Here is a 21,679-nt window from a genome sequence, read left to right as displayed (position 1 = left end):
TTTAGAGGTATTTAAAAAGAATATTTACCATGTACGTACCATTTTACCAAGTTTTTCAGCAGCTTCCTGTCGCTCGGGCTTCACATCAGGTAAGTGTGTCGAGTTCTCAATGACTTCTTTGCTTTGACTAGTTGACAGCTGCAGAAGTGGTATAAAAGCTACCATTTCATAGCTGTTCACTTTCAATCTCAGAGGCTGAAGCCTTCAGGATTTGTAAGAGACTTTTGAGCTGTATGCAGTTTGGAAGTGTCTGCAGTGGACTCTCTATCCACTGTCACCTCCTTGGAGCAACCGCTCTCATAATTGACAGATCGATTCTGTCATCTCAACTTCAGCTGCCATCTATGCAAGCAGCATCGGTGCCCTTGAGAAAATCTTACCTTGGTCCTCAGAATCCCACCATGATCAGCCACAACACCAACATCACTAAACACACCAGCTTCACCACCAACACTAAACTTCTCCGCAATCACCTGATGCTGCACAGGATACAGGGCATCAGCACCCAACCACATTGTTGTCCGGGTCGCCAGGGATGGCCTCACCATGGCCATATTTACATCACTTGACGCTGTACACCCTGACTGCCACATGATGCGCCGGGTTAGTACCACCCCACACCAGTATCATAAGGCATCCCTGCAATGACCAAGCCATTCCGTTTACACTCATCACCATAGTGGAGCGTACCGTTATGTCTCACCATTCACTGTAGCTCATTAAGCTACTTCCAAATCTACTTAACACAAATCTGTCCAAGAATGCAAAGTGTTAAAAATAAAGGCTCCAAACTTGGTGGACTCACCGCCTGCCTGCGCCCGCTGCCGCTGAGTTTTCTGGGCTGTCTCCCCTCCGAGTGAGTTGGTGGAGGCCTCCCACCGGCAGGGAGGGAAGACCGCTGGGACCGTCCGCTGAAGTGCAACGTGCGTAAGTGTACTCCGCCGAGCTGCCAGTTTGGTCTGGGCGGGAGTCCGCTGCAGCAGGGGATAATACCGCCGTGTGGAGGCAGGTCTAGCCTCAACGGTAAGTATGAGGACCTGCAAAAAAAGGCTAGTAAACTTCTTTTCTTTATATTTTTCCAGCGATTCAGGTGGATGGGGTCCCCTGAAGGGTTTCCAGGTTTTTTTGGAAATTTTTTATTTTATCAGTCCCCCACCTCCATCCTCAGCGGTACTTTGCATACTCCTGCTCGCTGCCACCCAGATTCATGGCGCAAGTCCTTTTTTTTGCTGCCGGGTGGTCTTTCCAGGACTTTTTCATGAAAGTTCCGCCCAAAGTACTGTCAGGATCTCAGTGATCCTTTGGGTGGCACTTGGGCGGAACTTAGCTTCCACCAAGTTCGGGGCCAAAGATTTCAATGTTTGATAATACATTAGCAGAAACTCTACATGAACATTGGCTAAAAGACCCAAGTGCCTACCCTTGTGTGTTGTTAGTTGGTATGATTGGACATGGATGAGGACGAGTGTGAGATGTGGCTAGTGAGATGGGCATGTGATAACGTAGATAGATAGAGAGATGGGTGGAGGTGCAAGATAAGTTGGTGTAAGGATGTGCACGAGTAGGATAGGCAAGGCAGAGTGATGGGGATGTGATGAGAGGCACATGAGGTTGAGTGTGGCTTTGCAGTAACGTTTCATGATCTCCTGAGATCATTGAAAGATTTGCGCCACTGCAGCCAGGTCCTCCTGATGACATCCCTGCTTGTGCCCTCCTGTGCAATGTGCAGCCAAGCTGCATTGGTGTCCTGGGGAAGTCTCTTCCACCCATTGGAAGGGAAGAGAACCACCCTGCATGCTGTGACTCCCTCCATAAGCATCTGCAGGTAGTCATGGGAGAGCCTGGGTGCAGCCCTGCACCTTTGTGCAGCGCTTCTCAGTATTTGCAGCATCTCAATGCTGCAGAACACTGACAGAACTGTCAAAATCAATGTGGCCATGATCCCTCATCAGATCCGCCTTCTTCAACTGACCGGGAGCCTCGCAGGACCCGAGCCCTGCCTCCCCTTGCATGTGGTCATGGGGAAGGGACCACTACTGGTGCTTCTGGTGGAAGGAAACCCACGGAAGGGCAGGGAGGCAGTAGCCATCATCAGCCCATTTTTCTGCCATTTCCTACCCAGCACCTTATTCAATAGGTGTTTTTTCTTTCTCACTGGTTAAGATCTTTTTCCTTCCTTCCCTCCCCCTTTCTAACTGGTTATTTATGATTTTCACTATTATACACCCATCAGATTGCCCAAAAGCTTTCTCCCCATTTTCAATTTTCTCTCCAATCACCAAAAATATCTTAGAACAGTCACATTCTAGCAAAATATAAAATGGGGCGCAAAACGATTTTCATCTGGGCGGGCCACCAAAATTGCCCTACATGGAATTGGGCTTGGGTTTTGCAGAGGCACTACGAGGTAGCACCTCACTCCTGCCGGGAGCGCCCCACTGGGTTGCATGTAGCGATGATGAGGTAATCGCCGTGCGCATCATCCCCTTACCACTCGGAAGTTAAATTGCCCCACTCAACCTACCTTAGCATCTGACGATGACAACGACAGCTTCATCTGGGAACCGGATGGAGCAGCGCTATTTATAGGTGCTATCTTGAAAACAATTTTCTGTCGGCCATTACTTTTTCTGCTTTCTGCAGGGTGGTTGGTGAATCGATAACAGCGATTTTTACCTCAAGGAGTTTTCTTCCTCCTAACTTTTCCCCTGTATAACTCACAGCAGTTTTGAACTTACAACATCGGGGCTTCATGGGGGCTGTGCTGGCACTCAACCTCCTGCTCCGATGTCACCGTCAGAAGATGCTAAGATGAAGACAAAGGCAGCACCAATTACAGAGGGAAAGGCAAAGGAAAATTGAGGGAGCACCACAGGGAGAGGCTTATGGTGAGGCCCATGGAGCAAAGCAAAGGGAGAGGCGCAGGGAGAGGCACAGACAAAGACAGGCAGCAGGACATGGAGAACCAGAGGCAGGACAGGGAGAACCAGAGGCAGCAGGACAGGGAGAAAGACAGCAACATGTTGTGAGAGGAAGAAGGTGCCACAGGGCTGGCAATAGGAGGCCATACTTTCCCCGGGTATTCCAGCAGCAGTTCCCTGACTGTTTTACTGAGGAGCAGTGTGTGCAAAGGCTGCATTTCAGCAACGACGTGGTCACAGAGCTCTGCCATCTTCTGCAACCAGACCTTGAGCCTAATACCAGGGTGAGGACGGCTCTCTCAGTGGCAGTTAAGGTCACCATCGTGCTCAATTTCTACGCCAATGGATCTTTCCAGGGAGCAACAGGAAACACCTCCAACATCTCCCAGTTTACCGTCCATCGCTCCATCCACGAGTTCTGTACAGAAGGAGGAGGGACTACATCTCCTTCCCCATGAGCAGAAAGAAGCAGCACGAGCGTGCATGTGGCTTTGCCAGGATAGCGGGCTTCCCCATGGTGCAGGGTGCCACTGACTGCACCCACGTCGCTTTGAGGGCACCGCATCACAATCCTGAGATCTTCCGTAACCACAAAGGCTACCACTCACTGAATGTGTAGTTGATGTGTGACCACACATGCAGAACCCTCACAGTCAATGCCCGCTATCCTGGCAGCAGCCACAATGCCTTCATCCTGCACCAGACCTGTGCCAGCTCTGTTCCAGCCCCCAAATGAAGCTCGCATCTGGCTGCTCATTGACAAGGGCTATCCACTATCCACCTGGCTCCTGACTCCCCTCTGCAATCCCACCACTCCTGCCCAGCATTCGTACAATGAGAGCCATGTCACCACCAGGAATATCAGTGAGCAAACCATAGGAGTGCTGAAGCAATGGTTCTGCTGCCTTGACTGCTCGGGATGAGTCCTGCAGTACTCACCTGAGCGGATGTCCCTATTCATCGTCATCTGCTGCATGCTGCACAAACTGGCCATCTTGAAGGCATAGCCACTGCCACCAGGCATAGCTCCACCACCTCAGGAGGAGAAGGAGGGCTAGGAGGAGCAACAGCAGGAGGACAAGGAGGAGCAGGAGCAGCAACAGCTACGAGGGAGGAGGCAGTGACTCCATCACGATCCTGAAAGGGAGGTCTGCGACCATCTCATTAGAGCTCACTTTCAATCATTTCCATCCCATTTTCCGGTTCCTCTAGACGTCCCATCATTACATCAAATTGCCCTTCTATACCAAAGCTCCAAGACTGAAATGAGAGACAATAGCAAACATTAGACATTCCAATCAACATATATCCAACAACAATAAAATATATAAATATATATATATGTATTTATTCGTCACCCTTGTGCATTTCCTTATATCCCCTCTTTCATTGACCTATTCTGATACTCCTCTGTAGTGTGTTCTCTGTAGCTGCAGCACGGCTGGTGGAAGGCTGCTGTGTGTCAGGGCCTTGCAGGATGCCTTTGATCAGCTCTGGACCTGGAAGGCCCGGCTGTAGACTGCACCACCTCAGGCTGGGCGGCGGCAGTCTGGGCTGGCTGGGTGACAGCGACAAGTGCAATGGCGGAGTGGCAGTGGTGGGATCAGGAATGCTGTCATCCTGGGGTAGCATTGCTGGTTAAAGAGGAGATTAATGCAATAGTTAGGAAAGACATTAGCTTGGATGATGTGGAATCTATATGGGTAGAGCTGCAGAACACTAAAGGGCAAAAATCGTTAGTGGGAGTTGTGTACAGACCTCCAAACAGTAGTAGTGATGTTGGGGAGGGCATCAAACAGGAAATTAGGAGTGCATGCAATAAAGGTGCAGCAGTTATAATGGGTGACTTTAATATGCACATAGATTGGGCTAGCCAAACTGGAAGCAATACGGTGGAGGAGGATTTCCTGGAATGCATAAGGGATGGTTTTCTAGACCAATATGTCGAGGAACCAACTAGGGGAGAGGCCATCTTAGACTGGGTGTTGTGTAATGAGAGAGGATTAATTAGCAATCTCATTGTGCGAGGCCCCTTGGGGAAGAGTGACCATAATATGGTGGAATTCTGCATTAGGATGGAGAATGAAACAGTTAATTCAGAGACCATGGTCCAGAACTTAAAGAAGGGTAACTTTGAAGGTATGAGGCATGAATTGGCTAAGATAGATTGGCTAATGATACTTAAGGGGTTGACTGTGGATGGGCAATGGCAGACATTTAGAGAACGCATGGATGAATTACAACAATTGTACATTCCTGTCTGGCGTAAAAATAAAAAAGGGAAGGTGGCTCAACCGTGGCTATCTAGGGAAATCAGGGATAGTATTAAAGCCAAGGAAGTGGCATACAAATTGGCAAGAAATAGCAGCGAACCTGGGGACTGGGAGAAATTTAGAACTCAGCAGAGGAGGACAAAGGGTTTGATTAGGGTAGGGAAAATGGAGTACGAGAAGAAGCTTGCAGGGAACATTAAGGCGGATTGCAAAAGTTTCTATAGGTATGTAAAGAGAAAGAGGTTAGTAAAGACAAACGTAGGTCCCCTGCAGTCAGAATCAGGGGAAGTCATAACGGGGAACAAAGAAATGGCAGACCAATTGAACAAGTACTTTGGTTCAGTATTCACTAAGGAGGACACAAACAACCTTCCGGATATAAAAGTGGTCAGAGGGTCTATTAAGGAGGAGGAACTGAGGGAAATCTTTATTAGTCGGGAAATTGTGTTGGGGAAATTGATGGGATTGAAGGCCGATAAATCCCCAGGGCCTGATGGACTGCATCCCAGAGTACTTAAGGAGGTGGCCTTGGAAATAGCGGATGCATTGACAGTCATTTTCCAACATTCCATTGACTCTGGATCAGTTCCTATCGAGTGGAGGGTAGCCAATGTAACCCCACTTTTTAAAAAAGGAGGGAGAGAGAAAGCAGGGAATTATAGACCGGTCAGCCTGACCTCAGTAGTGGGTAAAATGATGGAATCAATTATTAAGGATGTCATAGCAGCGCATTTGGAAAATGGTGACATGATAGGTCCAAGTCAGCATGGATTTGTAAAAGGGAGATCATGCTTGACAAATCTTCTGGAATTTTTTGAGGATGTTTCCAATAAAGTGGACAAAGGAGTACCAGTTGATGTGGTATATTTGGACTTTCAGAAGGCTTTCGACAAGGTCCCACACAGGAGATTAATGTGCAAAGTTAAAGCACATGGGATTGGGGGTAGTGTGCTGACGTGGATTGAGAACTGGTTGTCAGACAGGAAGCAAAGAGTAGGAGTAAATGGGTACTTTTCGGAATGGCAGGCAGTGACTAGTGGGGTACCGCAGGGTTCTGTGCTGGGGCCCCAGCTGTTTACATTATACATTAATGATTTAGACGAAGGGATTAAATGTAGTATCTCCAAATTTGCGGATGACACTAAGTTGGGTGGCAGTGTGAGCTGCGAGGAGGATGCTATGAGGCTACAGAGTGACTTGGATAGGTTAGGTGAGTGGGCAAATGCGTGGCAGATGAAGTATAATGTGGATAAATGTGAGGTTATCCACTTTGGTGGTAAAAACAGAGAGACAGACTATTATCTGAATGGTGACAGATTAGGAAAAGGGAAGGTGCAACGAGACCTGGGTGTCATGGTACATCAGTCATTGAAGGTTGGCATGCAGGTACAGCAGGCGGTTAAGAAAGCAAATGGCATGTTGGCCTTCATAGCGAGGGGATTTGAGTACAGGGGCAGGGAGGTGTTGCTACAGTTGTACAGGGCCTTGGTGAGGCCACACCTGGAGTATTGTGTACAGTTTTGGTCTCCTAACTTGAGGAAGGACATACTTGCTGTTGAGGGAGTGCAGCGAAGATTCACCAGACTGATTCCCGGGATGGTGGGACTGACCTATCAAGAAAGACTGAATCAACTGGGCTTGTATTCACTGGAGTTCAGAAGAGTGAGAGGGGACCTCATAGAAACGTTTAAAATTCTGACGGGTTTGGACAGGTTGGATGCAGGAAGAATGTTCCCAATGTTGGGGAAGTCCAGAACCAGGGGTCACAGTCTAAGGATAAGGGGTAAGCCATTTAGGACCGAGATAAGGAGAAACTTCTTCACCCAGAGAGTGGTGAACCTGTGGAATTCTCTACCACAGGAAGTAGTTGAGGCCAATTCACTAAATATATTCAAAAGGGAGTTAGATGAAGTCCTTACTACTCGGGGATCAAGGGGTATGGCGTGAAAGCAGGAAGTGGGTACTGAAGTTTCATGTTCAGCCATGAACTCGTTGAATGGCGGTGCAGGCTAGAAGGGCTGAATGGCCTGCTCCTGCACCTATTTTCTATGTTTCTATGTTTCTATGAGAGAGGACAGCATGTTCCTGCTCCACTGACCTACTGCTACTCCCCCAGGGCAGCATCTTAGCATCCCCACCAATCTCCTGCAGGACAGATTGCTGGGCTGCTGCGACACCATGAGATCCCCGGTCAACCCAGCGACGATGGCAGCAGTCAGAGCTTGCATGGCATGACAGCACCAAGACATTGCGCGGCATCAAGCTGAGACTACATGAGAGCAGTCTGAGCTTCCATGCGAGCAACCATTGACGCCATTACAGCACGAAGACATTGCGTTGCTTCCGCCTGTACCGCAATGGAAGCTGCCACATCGCCCATGACACAGGTCATGAGGTCTGGATCCACATGTCCTCTCTGGGAGTCCACCATCATCTGCAGTCTGGCAATGGGCTCCACGGTGTGCGCAGAGCTGTGTATAATGCATGAGGCGGACTCCTCTACGTTCCTTACCACTGCTGAGCAGTTCTCGGGCACCCTTGCCACTGCACCTATCAGGGCGAAGTGTATGACCATCACTCTTTCTGTGTCCTCATTTGCGTCCTGTGTAGCAGAACTCACGTGCGAACTCACATTCTGGGCAGATAGCTTCCAAGGTTCCCTTTCTTCTTGGCCGCGCTGCAACCTGCTAGGCCCTGCTGCAGACCCCTCTACTAACCTAACTTCTGAGGAATGCATAGTGCCAGTATCTGAGCTAGTGCCTGCGGGCGAGAGAAGCAGTGATGCAGTGCTTGGCTCCTCCTCGGTCTCCGTCTCCTCATCCTCATCCCCCTCTTCTCCTTCGTGACAGGCACAGGCTAAATGGCACAAGAATTGCGTTAAGGTGAGTGCATGGGGACAGGAATAGAGCAAAGAAGGCAGATAGTGTGAGGAGCTGGAAAGTGATAAGACCTTCTGATTTAACGCGAGTTCTACAGCACAAGACTCAGATGAGGACCTTGATGGGGAGGTGTTCACACAAATTATGAGGAGCTGGAAAGTGATAAGGCCTTCTGGTTTAACGGGGAAGTGGGATGGGAAAAGGGGATAAAGATACCATTGTTGCCCCCAGTGGGCTCGACGTATCTGCCAGCCATGGCGTCCATCATCTGCGGGCCTAAGAGCCCCAGCACTCATTCCTCCAAGTCAGTCAGCTGGCGCAGTTCAGCTTCTTACCCTCCAGTCCGCTGCTTCTTCCTTCTGTTATGTGCCATCTTGACCTGAAAAAGAAAGGAACCCATGTGAGTAAGAGTCCAGTTATGTATTTAGAAGATATGCCTACCATGGTTAAATAGCTGTGAATATAGGCAAGGTGTGATATGAGGATGTGACTGTGAGTAGGTACAGATGATTAGTGGTTGCCTGTTGGGTTAAGTCCTAGTTTGCAGAGTGTGCATAGACAGAGGCTGGTATGTAAAAGTTGTGTAAACATGTACTCACCTTGACCACCTGACTGAGATCATTGAATTTTTTTCCTGCATAGTGTTGGGCTTCTGTCGACCATGGCGCTGGTTGACACCTGAAGCATTGACCTTCTCCCAGATGGAGGGAACAATGCATCTCTCCTTCTCTCCATTGCCCCCACCAATGTCTCCAATGCCAGGTCATTGAACTGAGTGGCCCTTCTAAGAGGAATTAGAGCAGCCATCTCAGACCTTCCGTCCAGCTTTCAGTGAGCTCCAGCAATGATGAAAATGACCAGGTGCTACCTGAAACGACTTCCCCTTTAAGAACTGGAATGAGCAGGAGGCTAATTATCGCTGAATGAAAGTCACCTGAAATTGGGTGCAGCTCTGGTATGAGCGCCCCTACAGCACTCCACTGAGGTTATTAGCACCCCTTCATTTCTGAGGCAAAAGTGCCCAATTTCCCACAATTTTGCAGCTTATTTCGCCAGGTGCTAAGTGTTCAAAAAGATAAAACTTAGCACCTCCGAATTTCAGCCCCATATTCTCTAAAATTAACATTCATCAAATAAAGAAACATAAAGGAAATTCACAAACTTACCCAAACGTTACTCTATCATTCCGTGATCTGCAAGCAGCAAACCCCAGAGAATCATGGATACCAGGCACGCTCTCGCCCTGCAAAGAACTAGACAAAATTTGTGTTAAATTTGTCCAGTGTCCCGGGACTACAATTCCCAGAAGTCCACACAGCTTTTTTCATCCGAGCAGCTTGCCAATTCTGTCACCAATGTGCACTGGAGTTTGCCTGCTAGAGTTTATTTGTCCTCCTCCTGATCCCAGCACCACAATAACCTGGGGCATCCCCAAACAAGAATACATGATCTGCGAACTCTCAATCTTTGTTTTTTGTGGCATGTTCCCCCTCTCATAGTTTCCCCACACAGGTGAATGCTGCAGGAAATGGTGGGGGAAATGTTGCCAAAACAAATATGAAAAAGAAATTAAAAAACAGTAAGGGCAGAAAAAGGAAACTGAAAAGAAAAAAAAGAGCAGAAAGGGGGAAGTGTTATACACATATGTGCAGGAATCTGTCTCCAATGAACAAATTCCCAACATTATTTATTTCAGCAGCACTGTGGCTCAGAAAATTGGCAGGCGAGAAAGAGAAACAGAGAGACTGATGCCCTTGTGGGGGTTTGTGGAAGAAGAAAGATTCTCTAGAAGGCATGGCAAGGGAGAATGAAACAAATCACAACAAATATACTAGTATATATAAATTTTAGTCCAGTGGCAAAATGGCCAATTTATTCAGCTGTTGTCAAAAGCAACCAGAAAGTCAAAAATACTAGCTATTGGGTTGCAACATATGAAACACCTTTGCTACAACCTATCCTATTCCCCCAAATGCCACTTTAACTGGAAGCTGGAATCTTGTTCAACAAGAGCAATACTGCAACTATGTCCAAAAGCATAAGTAGCCTTCAAAAGAAAATTAACACAGTGAAGTCAAGTATGGTTTTTTAAAGGTGTAAAATTGTAAGACAAGCCAATAGCTTTGCTGACCTACTTTCTACCATCTTGAGAAGCAAAGAAATTGTTTTAACAAGCAGTAGCTATTGTAGGGGAAACAACATACTACCAGAAATAGTCAATAATCTTACCATCCAGAAAGGTAAACCTACTTGTGGTCTGGCTGCTTTGGTAAGGCCCATCTATTCTCCATAACTGCTGACTCTGGAAATTGCAGTATAAATGTTTTCCATGCTATTTTGCCAGTAGTTTTAATATTGAACCTGAACCAGAAGACAAAATATATAACAATATAAGGAAGTGTGGAATAAAAGCTCATTAATACTGTTCGTTCTACAGACGATGTAAATTAGGACCCTCGAAGATTTTATCTTACCTACATAATTCCCTGAAAAAAGCAACAAACCACAGAAAAAGTGTTGGAAATTGTCCTCCATTTGGAGAAGTATTATTTTTTGAATTATTTGAATCATCACCGCGGGAGTCGCAGGGCAGAGGCGGAAAATTCAGCACTTTAACTTTGTCACCACCTCCCAGCGCTTTGGGGCGCTGTTTCGGTGTAGGGGCTAGTTTGCATTGGGAGCCGTAAGATGTCCATCACTGCCACGTTGAGCACATCAGCATGGCGGTGATGACGTCAGCGCGATGCTGTCGTGTCGCGTCTCGCTGATGCATAGCAACGTCCCTCCCCTTCAAGAGTGGGTGCCGAGATTGGCGGCCTAGCCAAACTAGGGGTCGCCATTGTCGGGCTGACTGCAGAGTTGGCCGACAAATAAAACAAAATGGCGGCCGCGGTGCTGCGCCCTCCCTGTTAAGAGTGGCCGTACCGTCCAGCCACTGGCAGCTTCCCGCCTCGCGAAGCTGTCGGGATCACCGACCAGCAGTAACAGCGCTCCCGTAGCGTTGACAAGGGGTTGGAGCGCCGGGCGAGGAGGAAAGTCGAGGTGTGGCGGAAACGTTTTAGAGGCGGTAATAGGCCTTAAAAAGGGAGCAATTTCGGCCCCCAAATATTTATGATGATAAAGATGATAAATGTCCGAAAGTAATCAAGTAAAACTTTTGGAAAATTAATCTAGCCAATAGGACTGGTTCACATTCCACAACTGATTCATCCATGGTTCCAAAAGCACAGGTGCAATCAAGTTCCATTTAATATTGAACTAATTGTTTTTAATATAAGGAGTTATTCAGGGACTAGGTGATACAGCTGGGCACAATCGATGGGAGTGGTTACCCCGGCTGCCTGCCTCTCTTCCGCGGCTATGTCCACGTCCGGATGTCCCAAGCGAGGGAGCACACGGTGTCCGCCGGGACGCTCAAAGCTTTCCGCAACCAGTGGGAACGAGAGGGGCCAGAATGCATCGTGCTTACTCAAAATGCCATTATGATTTAGTTCCACATACAATTTGCAGTTATTATTTGTGCACCTTTAAAAGGGTAAATTTGGTGAATTGAATTATGACAGATGACAATCTTATTAAAACATATAAGATTCTGAGGGGGCTTGACCGGGTAGATGCAGAGAGGATGTATCCCCTAGTGGGGGAATTTTGAACTAGGGGGCATAGTTTCAGAATAAGGGGTTACCCATTTAAATCAGAAATGAGGAGGAATGTCTTCTCTCAGAGGATCGTGAATCTTTGGAATTCTCTACCTCAGAGAGCTGTGGAGGCTGGGTCATTGAATGTATTTAAGGTGGAGATAGATAGATTTTTGAACGATAAGGGAGTCACGTGTTATGGGGAGCGGGCAGGAAAGTGGAGTTGAGGCTAGGATCAAATCAGCCATGATCTTATTGAATGGCCTTCTCCTGCTCCTATTTCTTACGTATGTTCTTATATAAATGACCACATCAAAAGAGGCAAGTGGGTTCAAAACCAACCCAGAAGGATGGATGAAAATTTGCTTTGTCTGCTAACTGTAAGAGCCATTGTGAAATTAGACTCAATCAAGTTTTTAGTGGGCATGTGACAAAAATAAAAGGCCTGATTTTAACACAGGCCAGAGGTGTGGCATGGGTGGAGGCGAGGCGAGCAACAAACTCACACGGTTGCGCCCGGACCATTTTAACGTCTAGGCATCATATGTATCCTGGAGTCTGGCTGGGAGCAGGTTTTGTGCATCAGCAGGCTTTGTGCATCAGCAGGCTGTCACCAGGGACCCAAACGAATGGTGCCAAGTATTAAGGCGTGTCCGATGGGTGAAAGAGGTCGGTAGGCGATCAGTCAAGATCAATTGTAATATCCATGCTGTTACATTGGCTAAGATCGTCTAACTCAACACAGACCATGGATTGAATCTGGGACCTTCCAAGTCTGTATAACTCAATTATCCATATCTTAGTCATCTGATCCATCAGGGGGATGATCCATAGCCTGTTGCAGCTATTCTCTATCTCACTGACTAGCAGTATGTCCATATAAGAACATAAGAAATAGGAGCAGGAGTACGCCATTTGATCCTTCGCGCCTGCTCCGCCATTTAATAAGATCATGGCTGATCTGATCATGGACTCAGCTCCACTTCCCTGCCTGCTCTTCATAACCCTTTATTCCCATCTCGCTCAAAAATCTGTCTATCTCCGCTTTAAATATATTCAATAGCCCAGCCTCCACAGCTCTCTGGGACAGAGAATTCCACAGATTTACAATCCTCAGAGAAGAAATTCCTCCTCATCTCAGTTTTAAATGGGCGGCCCCTTATTCTGAGACTATGCCCCCTAGTTTTAGTTTCCCCTATGAGTGGAAATATCCTCTCTGCATCCACCTTGTCGAGCCCCCTCATTATCTTATATGTTTCGATAAGATCACCTCTCATTCTTCTGCACTCCAATGAGTATAGGCCCAACCTACTCAACCTATCTTCATACGTCAACCCCCTCATCTCCGTAATCAACCTAGTGAATCTTCTCTGGACAGCCTCCAATGCAAATATATCCTTCCCTAAATAGAGAGACCAAAACTGAACGCAGTACTCTAGGTGTAGCCTCACCAATACCCTGTACAGTTGTAGCAGGACTTCTCTGCTTTTATACTCTATCCCCCTTGCAATAAAGGCTAACATTCCATTTGCCTTCCTGATTACGTGCTGTACCTGCATACTAACTTTTTGTATTTCATGCACAAGGACCCCCAGGTCCCGCTGTACTGCAGCACTTTGCAATTTTTCTCCATTTAAATTATAATTTGCTTTTCTGTTTTTTCTGCCAAAGTGGATAACCTCACATTTTCCCACATTGTACTCCATCTGCCAAATTTTTGCCCACTCACTTAGCCCGTCTATATCCCTTTGCAGATTTTGTGTGTCCACCTCACAATTTGCTTTCCCACTCATCTTTGTATCATCAGCAAACTTGGCTACATTACACTCAATCCCTTCATCCAAGTCATTAATATAGATTGTAAATAGTTGAGGCCCCAGCACCGATCCCTGTGGCACCCCACTAGTTACAGTTTGCCAACCGGAAAATGACCCATTTATCCCAACTCTCTGTTTTCTGTTAGTTAGCCAATCCTCTATCCACGCTAAAATATATTACCCCCAACCCCGTGAACTTTTATCTTGTGCAGTCACCTTTTATGTGGCACCTTATCAAATGCCTTCTTAAAATCCAAATACACCACATCCACTGGTTCCCTCTTATCCACCCTGTTCGTTACATCCTCAAAGAACTCCAGCAAATTTGTCAAACATGATTTCCCTTTCATAAATCCATGCTGACTCTGCTTGATTGAATTTTGCTTTTCCAAATGTCCTGCTACTGCTTCCTTAATAATGAACTCCAGCATTTTTCCAACAACAGATGTTAGGCTAATCGGTCTATAGTTTCCTGCTTTTTTAATTAAAAAATCCTCATTTGCCTCATTTTTTTAATTAGGGGCATTACATTTGTGGTTTTCCAATCTGCTGGGACCTCCCCAGAATTCAGGGAATTTTGGTAGATTACAACCAATGCATCCATTATCTCTGCAGCCACTTCTTTTCGGACTCTAGGATGCAAGCCATCAGGTCCAGGGGACTTGTCTGCCTTTAGGCCCATTATTTTACCAAGTACTACTTCTTTAGTGATAGTGATTGTATTAAGTTCCTCCCTCCCTATAGCCCCTTGATTTTCCACTATTGGGATGTTTTTAGTGTCTTCTACCGTGAAGACTGATACAAAATATTTGTTCAAAGTCTCTGCCATTTCCCTGTTCCCCATTATTAATTCCCCAGTCTCATCCGCTAGGGGACCAACATTTACTTTAGTAACTCTTTTCCTTTTTATGTACCTGTAGAAACTCTTAATATCTGGTTTTATATCTCTTGCTAGTTTACTTTCATAATCTATTTTCCCTCTCTATTATTTTTTTAGTCGTTCTTTGCTGACTTTTAAAATGTTCCCAATCCTCTGGCCTCCCACTAGTTTTGGCCACATTGTATGCCCTTGTTTTCAATTTGATACATCCCTTATTTCCTTAGTTAGCCACAGATGTTATCCCTTCTCTTACAGTCTTTCCTTCTCATTGGGATATATTTTTGTTGCGAGTTATGAAATATCTTCTTAAATGTCTGCCACTGCTCCTCAACCGTCCACACTTTAATCTATTTTCCCAGTCCACTTTAGCCAATTCTGCCTTCATACCTTTGTAGTCTCCTTTATTTAAGGTTGGTTTGAGATCCAACTTTCTCACCCTTCAACTGAATTTGAAATTCAACCATGTTATGGTCACTCATTCTGAGAGGATCCTTTACTAGGAGATTGTTTATTAATCCTGTCTCATTACCCAGTACCAGATCTAAGATAGCTTGCTCCCTGGTTGGTTCTACAAAGTATTGTTCAAGGAACCTATCCCGGATACACTCAATGAACTCTTCCTCAAGGCTACCCTGGCCAATTTGCTTTGTCCAATCAATATGAAGGTTAAAATCGCCCATGATTATTGCCATTCCTTTTTTACAAGCCTCCATTATTTCTTGATTTATACTCCGTCCAACAGTGTAGCTACTGTTAGGGGGCCTATAGACTATGCCCACCAGTGACTTTTTCCCCTTATTAATCCTTATCTCCATCCAAACTGATTCAACATCTTGATCTTCTGAGCCAATATCGTTTCAAAACATTCATTTATTATTTTATGATTCATTTATTCTAGATACAGCTCAGGTGACGGAAATGAACAAATAAATGTTGGTTGACTAAGGGTTGTTGATGTGGAACATTTTTTTTGAAAAAGAAAAGAAAACAGTTGGTGGGTATAACAGTTTAATTCACAGCAATGTGCAAACTAAGGTTGAAAATGGACACAATTAGTAGAATATTAGGTGAAGTGGGATCAAAACCAATACTAGTGTAAAGGTGTAACTATCCCCACCCAGTATAGTCATGAAAGATATTGCATTTGTATTCTGCCTTCTATGTTTCCATGTAGAACATTCTCCACGGAGCTGGTGTAACTGATGGCCACGAGAGATTTCAAATCAATCTCTGGATTGGATTTACAGATGTCACCATTGTTCCTCAATGTTTAATGGTAATATTATTGCAAAAACACAAAATACACAAATAAATAACATGAACAAAAAAGTAGCTTAGAATGCTCAGACAACATATCTGAAGTTAATCAAAACAGTATTTATGGCACATTTCCTATTCGCTCACCTATCCATCAGGCCTTCAAAGATTTCATTGCTCATGGGAAATAAAAAAGTGTTGAAAACTGATTTGAGATCTTCCACTGAGATTAAACCACTTTTGGTCGTATCACAAGCCGAAAATGCTTGCAACAAACTGTGATAGCTGGGTTGCACCTGGGAATAAAAAAGGAGATTGCTGCTAACTCTATTTACTTTTCCTTTTTTCAAATAACAGCACTTAAAAATAGACCAGTGGGCAGGTGGTTTGCTGGACTTGCATAACTTTAAAGAATATTTATTTTCACTGTGTTTGAATGTATATATGTAACTATATATGGAAATTGGGCATGCAACAGTCACCAATAATAACATTTTTATTTATTTACTTAAAACATCCAGGGCTCGAAATTCATCAACATACCACCCACTACTGCCCGCTTACCGCCCAAAAACACAAGTTTCGTCAAAAAACAGGTACATACCATCGACATACTGCCCGGCGGAAGTTTTATGAGTGACATACCGCCGGGCGGTATGCACACCACCCGCCCATGTAGAACCGCTCACATAATGCCCAAAAGTGCAAGTTTCATGACATACTGCCAACATACTGCCGGAACTGCATACCGTCCTGGTGCTTTTAAGTGGATCTTAAGTGGGCGGTATGTACACAGAACTGACAGGTTTGTTTGATATTACACAGATCTTTATAGTTATCCATAGTTTTAAGTATTTTTAAATGGATTGTAGTATTTTCCAGTGTTAGGCAATAATATAAATGGTCTAATAAAGCCTTATTTACTCATTTATTACTGAACTATAATAAACATTTTATTAGTCTCTTTCACCCCCCCCCAGTCTCACCCTCCCCCCGCCACAACAATCTCTCTCACTCCCCAATCTCACTCCAACCCCCACAGCAATCTCTCTCCCCCCCCACTCCACATAGCGATCTCTCTCTTCCCCCCTTGTCTCTTTCACCCCGCACAGCGATCTCTTCCCAGCTCCACAGTGATCTCCCTCCCCACAGCGATCTCCCCCACCAAAGCGATCTCTCACCCCCACCACCCCCACAGCGATCTCCCCCCCAAAGCAATCTCTTCCCCACGCCACACACCCCCCCCCCCCCCAACCCCCATAGCGATCTCTCACACACACCACCCACAGAGATATCAGGTCGGCAGTCTCTGGCCTCTTGAGGGGCGGTGTTTGACAGCCGCGTGTGCTTGCGCACAACTCGGGAGCCAAAAATTTCCAAGTCTAAACGCCCCCTCCATCGGCCACCGCCCGCTGCACTCCGCTCCCGTCACTGCCGAGAAAAGTGGGATGAAACTCCCGCTCACTCGGCCCCAGCAGTACCGGGCGGTAAAAAATACTCACCGCTTGGGGACTACCGAAAAATGGCGGAACTTGTGTTTCACCAAATTTGGGCCCCCAATTAATTTGCTTTTATGTGGATGATCGTAGTAGCAGATTCAGTATCAAAAACTCAACAGTGATTTGGGGCTAGAGGGGAAAGCAGATAACTCGCTGAATTGATTAGAAAACTAACTACTCACAGTGACACGAATACTAGGAGATCATATGAAGGATCCTTACAATTGAGATGGTTTACAAAATTATCTGGGGAGAGCAATTACCCTTTAACATCAGTACTTATCTTTCAAGTTTTCTCATCCTTTCATTAAGTTTTTACACCACACAAACTATTACATTTTACGTAGTATTTCTGATTCTGTCCATGTGCAGCAGAACAAAGGATCAGTAGTGCATCAGATAGTCTGATTTCACCCCGCCCCCATCCCCCGCCATTGTTTTCGGTCCCCACCACAAACACCTTTCCCTAGACATGGACCCTCTCTCCAACTCCTGTCTGAGGCTGAACCAGAGTGTTCGCAACCTTGGTGTCATATTTGACCTTGAAATGAGCTTTCAACCACATATCCACAACATAACTAAGGCCGCCTATTTCCACTTATTTTCAATCCCTCCATGGCCTCACCCCTCCCTATCCCTGTAATCTCCTCCAGCCCCACAACCCCCCACCTCCCTTGCCGAGATGTCTGCACTCCTTTAATTCTGGTCTCCTGAGCATCCCTGATTATAATCGCTCAACCATTGGTGGCCATGTCTTCTGTTGCCTCGGCCCCAAGCTCTGGAACTCCCTGCCTAAACCTCTCAGCTTCTCTTTCCTTCTTCAAAACACTCCTTAAAACATACCTCTTTGACCAAGTTTTTGGTCACCTGTGCTAATTTTTACTTATGTGGCTCGGTGTCAAATTTTTATCACATAATACTCCTGTGAATCGCCTTGGAATGTTTTACTACGTTAAAGGGGCTATATAAATACAAGTTGTTGTTGTTCCAATTGTCTCCCATCTTTCCTGAAGCCAGTGACTTTTACTGGGATACAATTTTCACTTGTGCCATTGGTATCTTGCCCATCTGGGTACTTTTCATGATGAGCTTAGATAAAGGGCCCGAACGTGGTGGTCTTACCACTCACTGCCGCCGAGTTTCCACTAGGCCTCCAGCCGGCGGGAGGGGAGGACCGCTGGGAACCGACCGCTGACGGCGGCTAGCGCGCAAGACGCACAAGTGTCCTCCTGCCCGCCGAGCTGGCAGATTCCTCCGGGAGGGAGTTGGCGGCAGCAAGGGGAAGGACCACTGCATGGAGGCAGGTCTAACCCCAATGGTAAGTATGAAGACCTGCAAAAAAAAGTTAATACACTTCTTTTATTTATTTATTTTTCAGCGATTTACGTGGATGGGGTCCCCTGAAGGTTTTCCAGGGTTTTTTTTTTGGTGTAAATTTTTATTTTTATGTGCCCCCCCCCCCCCTCCCTGGGCCTGACTCAGTCCTCAGCGGCACTTTGGGAGATTGGGAGCTCCCGCCCGCTGTCGCCCAGATTCACGGCGTAAGTCCCTTTTTTGTCGCCGAGCGTTCTTTCAAGGACTTTTCTTACGAAACTCCTGCCCAAACTACCATCAGGTATCTCGACGGTCCTTTGGGCGGAACTTAGCTTCCACCAAGTTCGGGCGCATAGAGTATAAGGAATTAAGGGTTACGGGGAGAGGGCGGGTAAGTGGAGCTGAGTCCACGGCCAGATCAGCCATGATCTTATTGAATGGCGGAGCAGGCTCGAGGGGCTAGATGGCCTACTCCTGTTCCTAATTCTTATGTTCTTATGAGCATGCTTTCGACCATGGAGCATCACACCAAAGCCTCACAAAAGATCCATAAATACATACTTTCAGAGTACATTACTTCTCAATATATCCATAGTATTGATGCCATAATTATTATTTGTAAATGTTTTGCAGATCATTCACACTGACATAACAGGAAAACTAGAATTAATTTTCTCTCACTTAAAGAACCTAGTCAGTCTTATCAAATTATGCAGATTGATTTTGCTTCTATTATAAACACACTATGAGATGACATCATTTGCATTGTGAATTATAATTTTCGTTGGCTTGCGCACAATCTCATCATGACTCCTGGGTTGTCATTCCAGAGCAGCAACATTCTCCCTTGTAAATTGGAACAGTACATGTTACAAACATAACAAACACCAGACACTGAGTTCAATGCTGAAATATACCCTCAGGGGTTAAAAAGTGACTAACTTAACAAGGAGCGTTGAGATAATGGGAAATAATCCAACACAAAACAGCAAAAATAGAATCTGATACACAAACCAGAAAGCCAACCAAGTTATCTTTTCCTGCCAACATTGTGTGCTGGATTGTTTCCCCAAAGGTGATTTGTAATTTGTAATTTCCACTTACTAACATCAATGAAAAATATACTAACTTAAGTCATATCACAGCACTGCTTCTAGGTTAAAAATAACCCCTTGCCTCTAAAACAGTCATACATCACCATATTCCACTGAACTACTATTAGATTACTGTCTCATATTCATTCCCAGATATCTGTCATTATCTACATTGGCATAAGTTTGAATTAAACACACAAATGCAGCCACTTGTCATGTGCATTAAAATATATCAGAATAGATTCACAAATGTACCTTTTTTCGAAAAGCCAAATCAATTTCATCCATGGATAACCTTTCTAGGTTTATGGTGGACTCCTCAGTCACTGGCCGAAGGATGTTCAGCTGCTTCTCTTGCTCTTGAGAACCATCTTCCCAATTCATTGCTTCATGAAACCACAATTAAAAAATATGTACATTTTCAAAAGAATTACTTCTTTAATCTTTTTTTCACCATCAAGTGAAGGACGGCCCACACTGAAGAGCGGGACAAGTTTTTCTGCAATTTTGTCATCCAGCATCGGCATTAAGCACCCCCAGTTTCCAATTCTCACATCAGCCACACTTATCACACTTGACTATTCCAATGCTTTCCCAGCTAGCCTCCCATCTTCCACCCTCCATAAACTTCAGCTCAACCAAAACTCTGCTGCCCGCATCCAAACTCGCACCAATTCTCTTTCATCCATCGCCCGTGCACACTGACTTATATTGGCTACTGGTCCACCAACGCCTCAATTTTAAAATCATCATCCTGGTGTTCAAATCCCTGTATAGCCTCACCCTACACTATCTCTGTAACCTCCTCCAGCCTTACAACTCTATAAGAACCCTGTGTTCCTCCAACTTTGGCCTCTCATGCATTCCCTACTTCCTTTGCCCCACCATTGGCAGCCATGCCTACAGCCCTCTAGGCCCTACGCTCTGGAATTCCCTCCCAAACCTCTTCACCGCTTTCTCCTCTGTTAAGATGCGCCTTAAAGCCTACCTCTTTGACCAAGCTTTTAGCCACCCATCCTAATAATTTCTTCTCTGGCTCAATGTCAATTTTTGTTTGATTACGCTCCTGTGAAGGGCCTTGGGATATTTTACTACATTAAAAACACCTTATAAATGCAAGTTGCTGTTATAAACGGAGTGAGATTTTTCCTGTTGTTTCTTCCCTTAACTATCTCCTCCTGGAGATGGCAACTCACACTGGGGTATGACTCCATATACGACAACTCTATCAGTTTCTTGCTAAGAAGCCATCCAGCACAAAATAAAAATAAGGGGTCAACCAGCATCTTCATGAAAGTGTTGGCAAACAAATTTCTTTTTTAAATAAACATAAAAACTGATCATGTTGAACGGCGCAGTCACATCACTTATATGTGTCATCCTTGTATTGAAAAGAACACAAAGGTTTTCTGGGTCTTTTCCCTTTCCAAACAACAAAATATTTGTCAAACACTTTTTCATTAATATAGTGCTTCTTTAACTGGAACCAATGAACTAATATTCCAACGGTCACCAATAACGAACAAGTGTTGTATGAAATCGAAAATGGGATCAGACAAAAGCAAGTTGCCCACTGGGCTATAGGGGCGCCCACTTCAGATCACTATCTAATGCCCTGTTGGAAAGTGTAAGTACGTGGATTGAATGAGTTTGGCCTCAAAACACTTGCTGTCTAGACTTATATATAAAGAATGGCCATTGGTGTGAATGAAGAACAGTGAGTGAACCATAACCCAGCAGAAGAAATTTGGAGGGGGAAAAAAATTACATGTGCACATATTTTGCCCTTCACCTCCCCCGACCCAGAATCTAAAAAGCTCCCTAGCCTACACACCCAGGAAGTCTCTGCCAATGGTTCTATTTAGCTAGCAGCTGGATACACAAATGTGGCTTAAGCCACTGGGCCGCAATCTCTCTTGTTAATTAAGTATCTGGTCTCTGTTGATTACTTTCTATTCAGTGCAACAGCAGAAATCAGAAACTTCCCTTGTAGCCAGATTACAGGTGAAAAAGTATTTCCCATTTATACTTCCATCTGGGAACTACAAGTGAGTTATAAAGCACCATTGGAAACACATTACTGATAAAATTCAGAGTGAAATGTAGC

At 45.3% G+C, this 21,679-nt stretch overlaps 1 protein-coding gene across 2 annotated transcripts in view; it reads right to left on the bottom strand.

Annotated features, from left to right (window-relative positions):
- Nucleotides 1–21,679, bottom strand: part of efcab6 (EF-hand calcium binding domain 6) — a 190,580-nt gene that overhangs the window by 138,425 nt on the left and 30,476 nt on the right. For both annotated transcript variants that reach the window (XM_070900566.1, XM_070900567.1), the window contains exons 8-11: nucleotides 19,828–19,958; nucleotides 15,813–15,961; nucleotides 10,324–10,434; nucleotides 9,240–9,326 (exon numbers count right to left, since the gene is read on the bottom strand). In XM_070900566.1, coding sequence (XP_070756667.1) covers nucleotides 9,240–9,326; nucleotides 10,324–10,434; nucleotides 15,813–15,961; nucleotides 19,828–19,958 — 478 coding nt within the window. The remainder of the gene's footprint in view (nucleotides 1–9,239; nucleotides 9,327–10,323; nucleotides 10,435–15,812; nucleotides 15,962–19,827; nucleotides 19,959–21,679) is intronic.

This window comes from Pristiophorus japonicus, chromosome 15 (genome assembly GCF_044704955.1).
Source record: "Pristiophorus japonicus isolate sPriJap1 chromosome 15, sPriJap1.hap1, whole genome shotgun sequence".
Taxonomy (NCBI): domain Eukaryota; kingdom Metazoa; phylum Chordata; class Chondrichthyes; family Pristiophoridae; genus Pristiophorus; species Pristiophorus japonicus.
The sequence above is the reverse complement of the archived record's forward strand: the minus strand, read 5'-3'. Positions and strand labels throughout refer to the sequence as shown.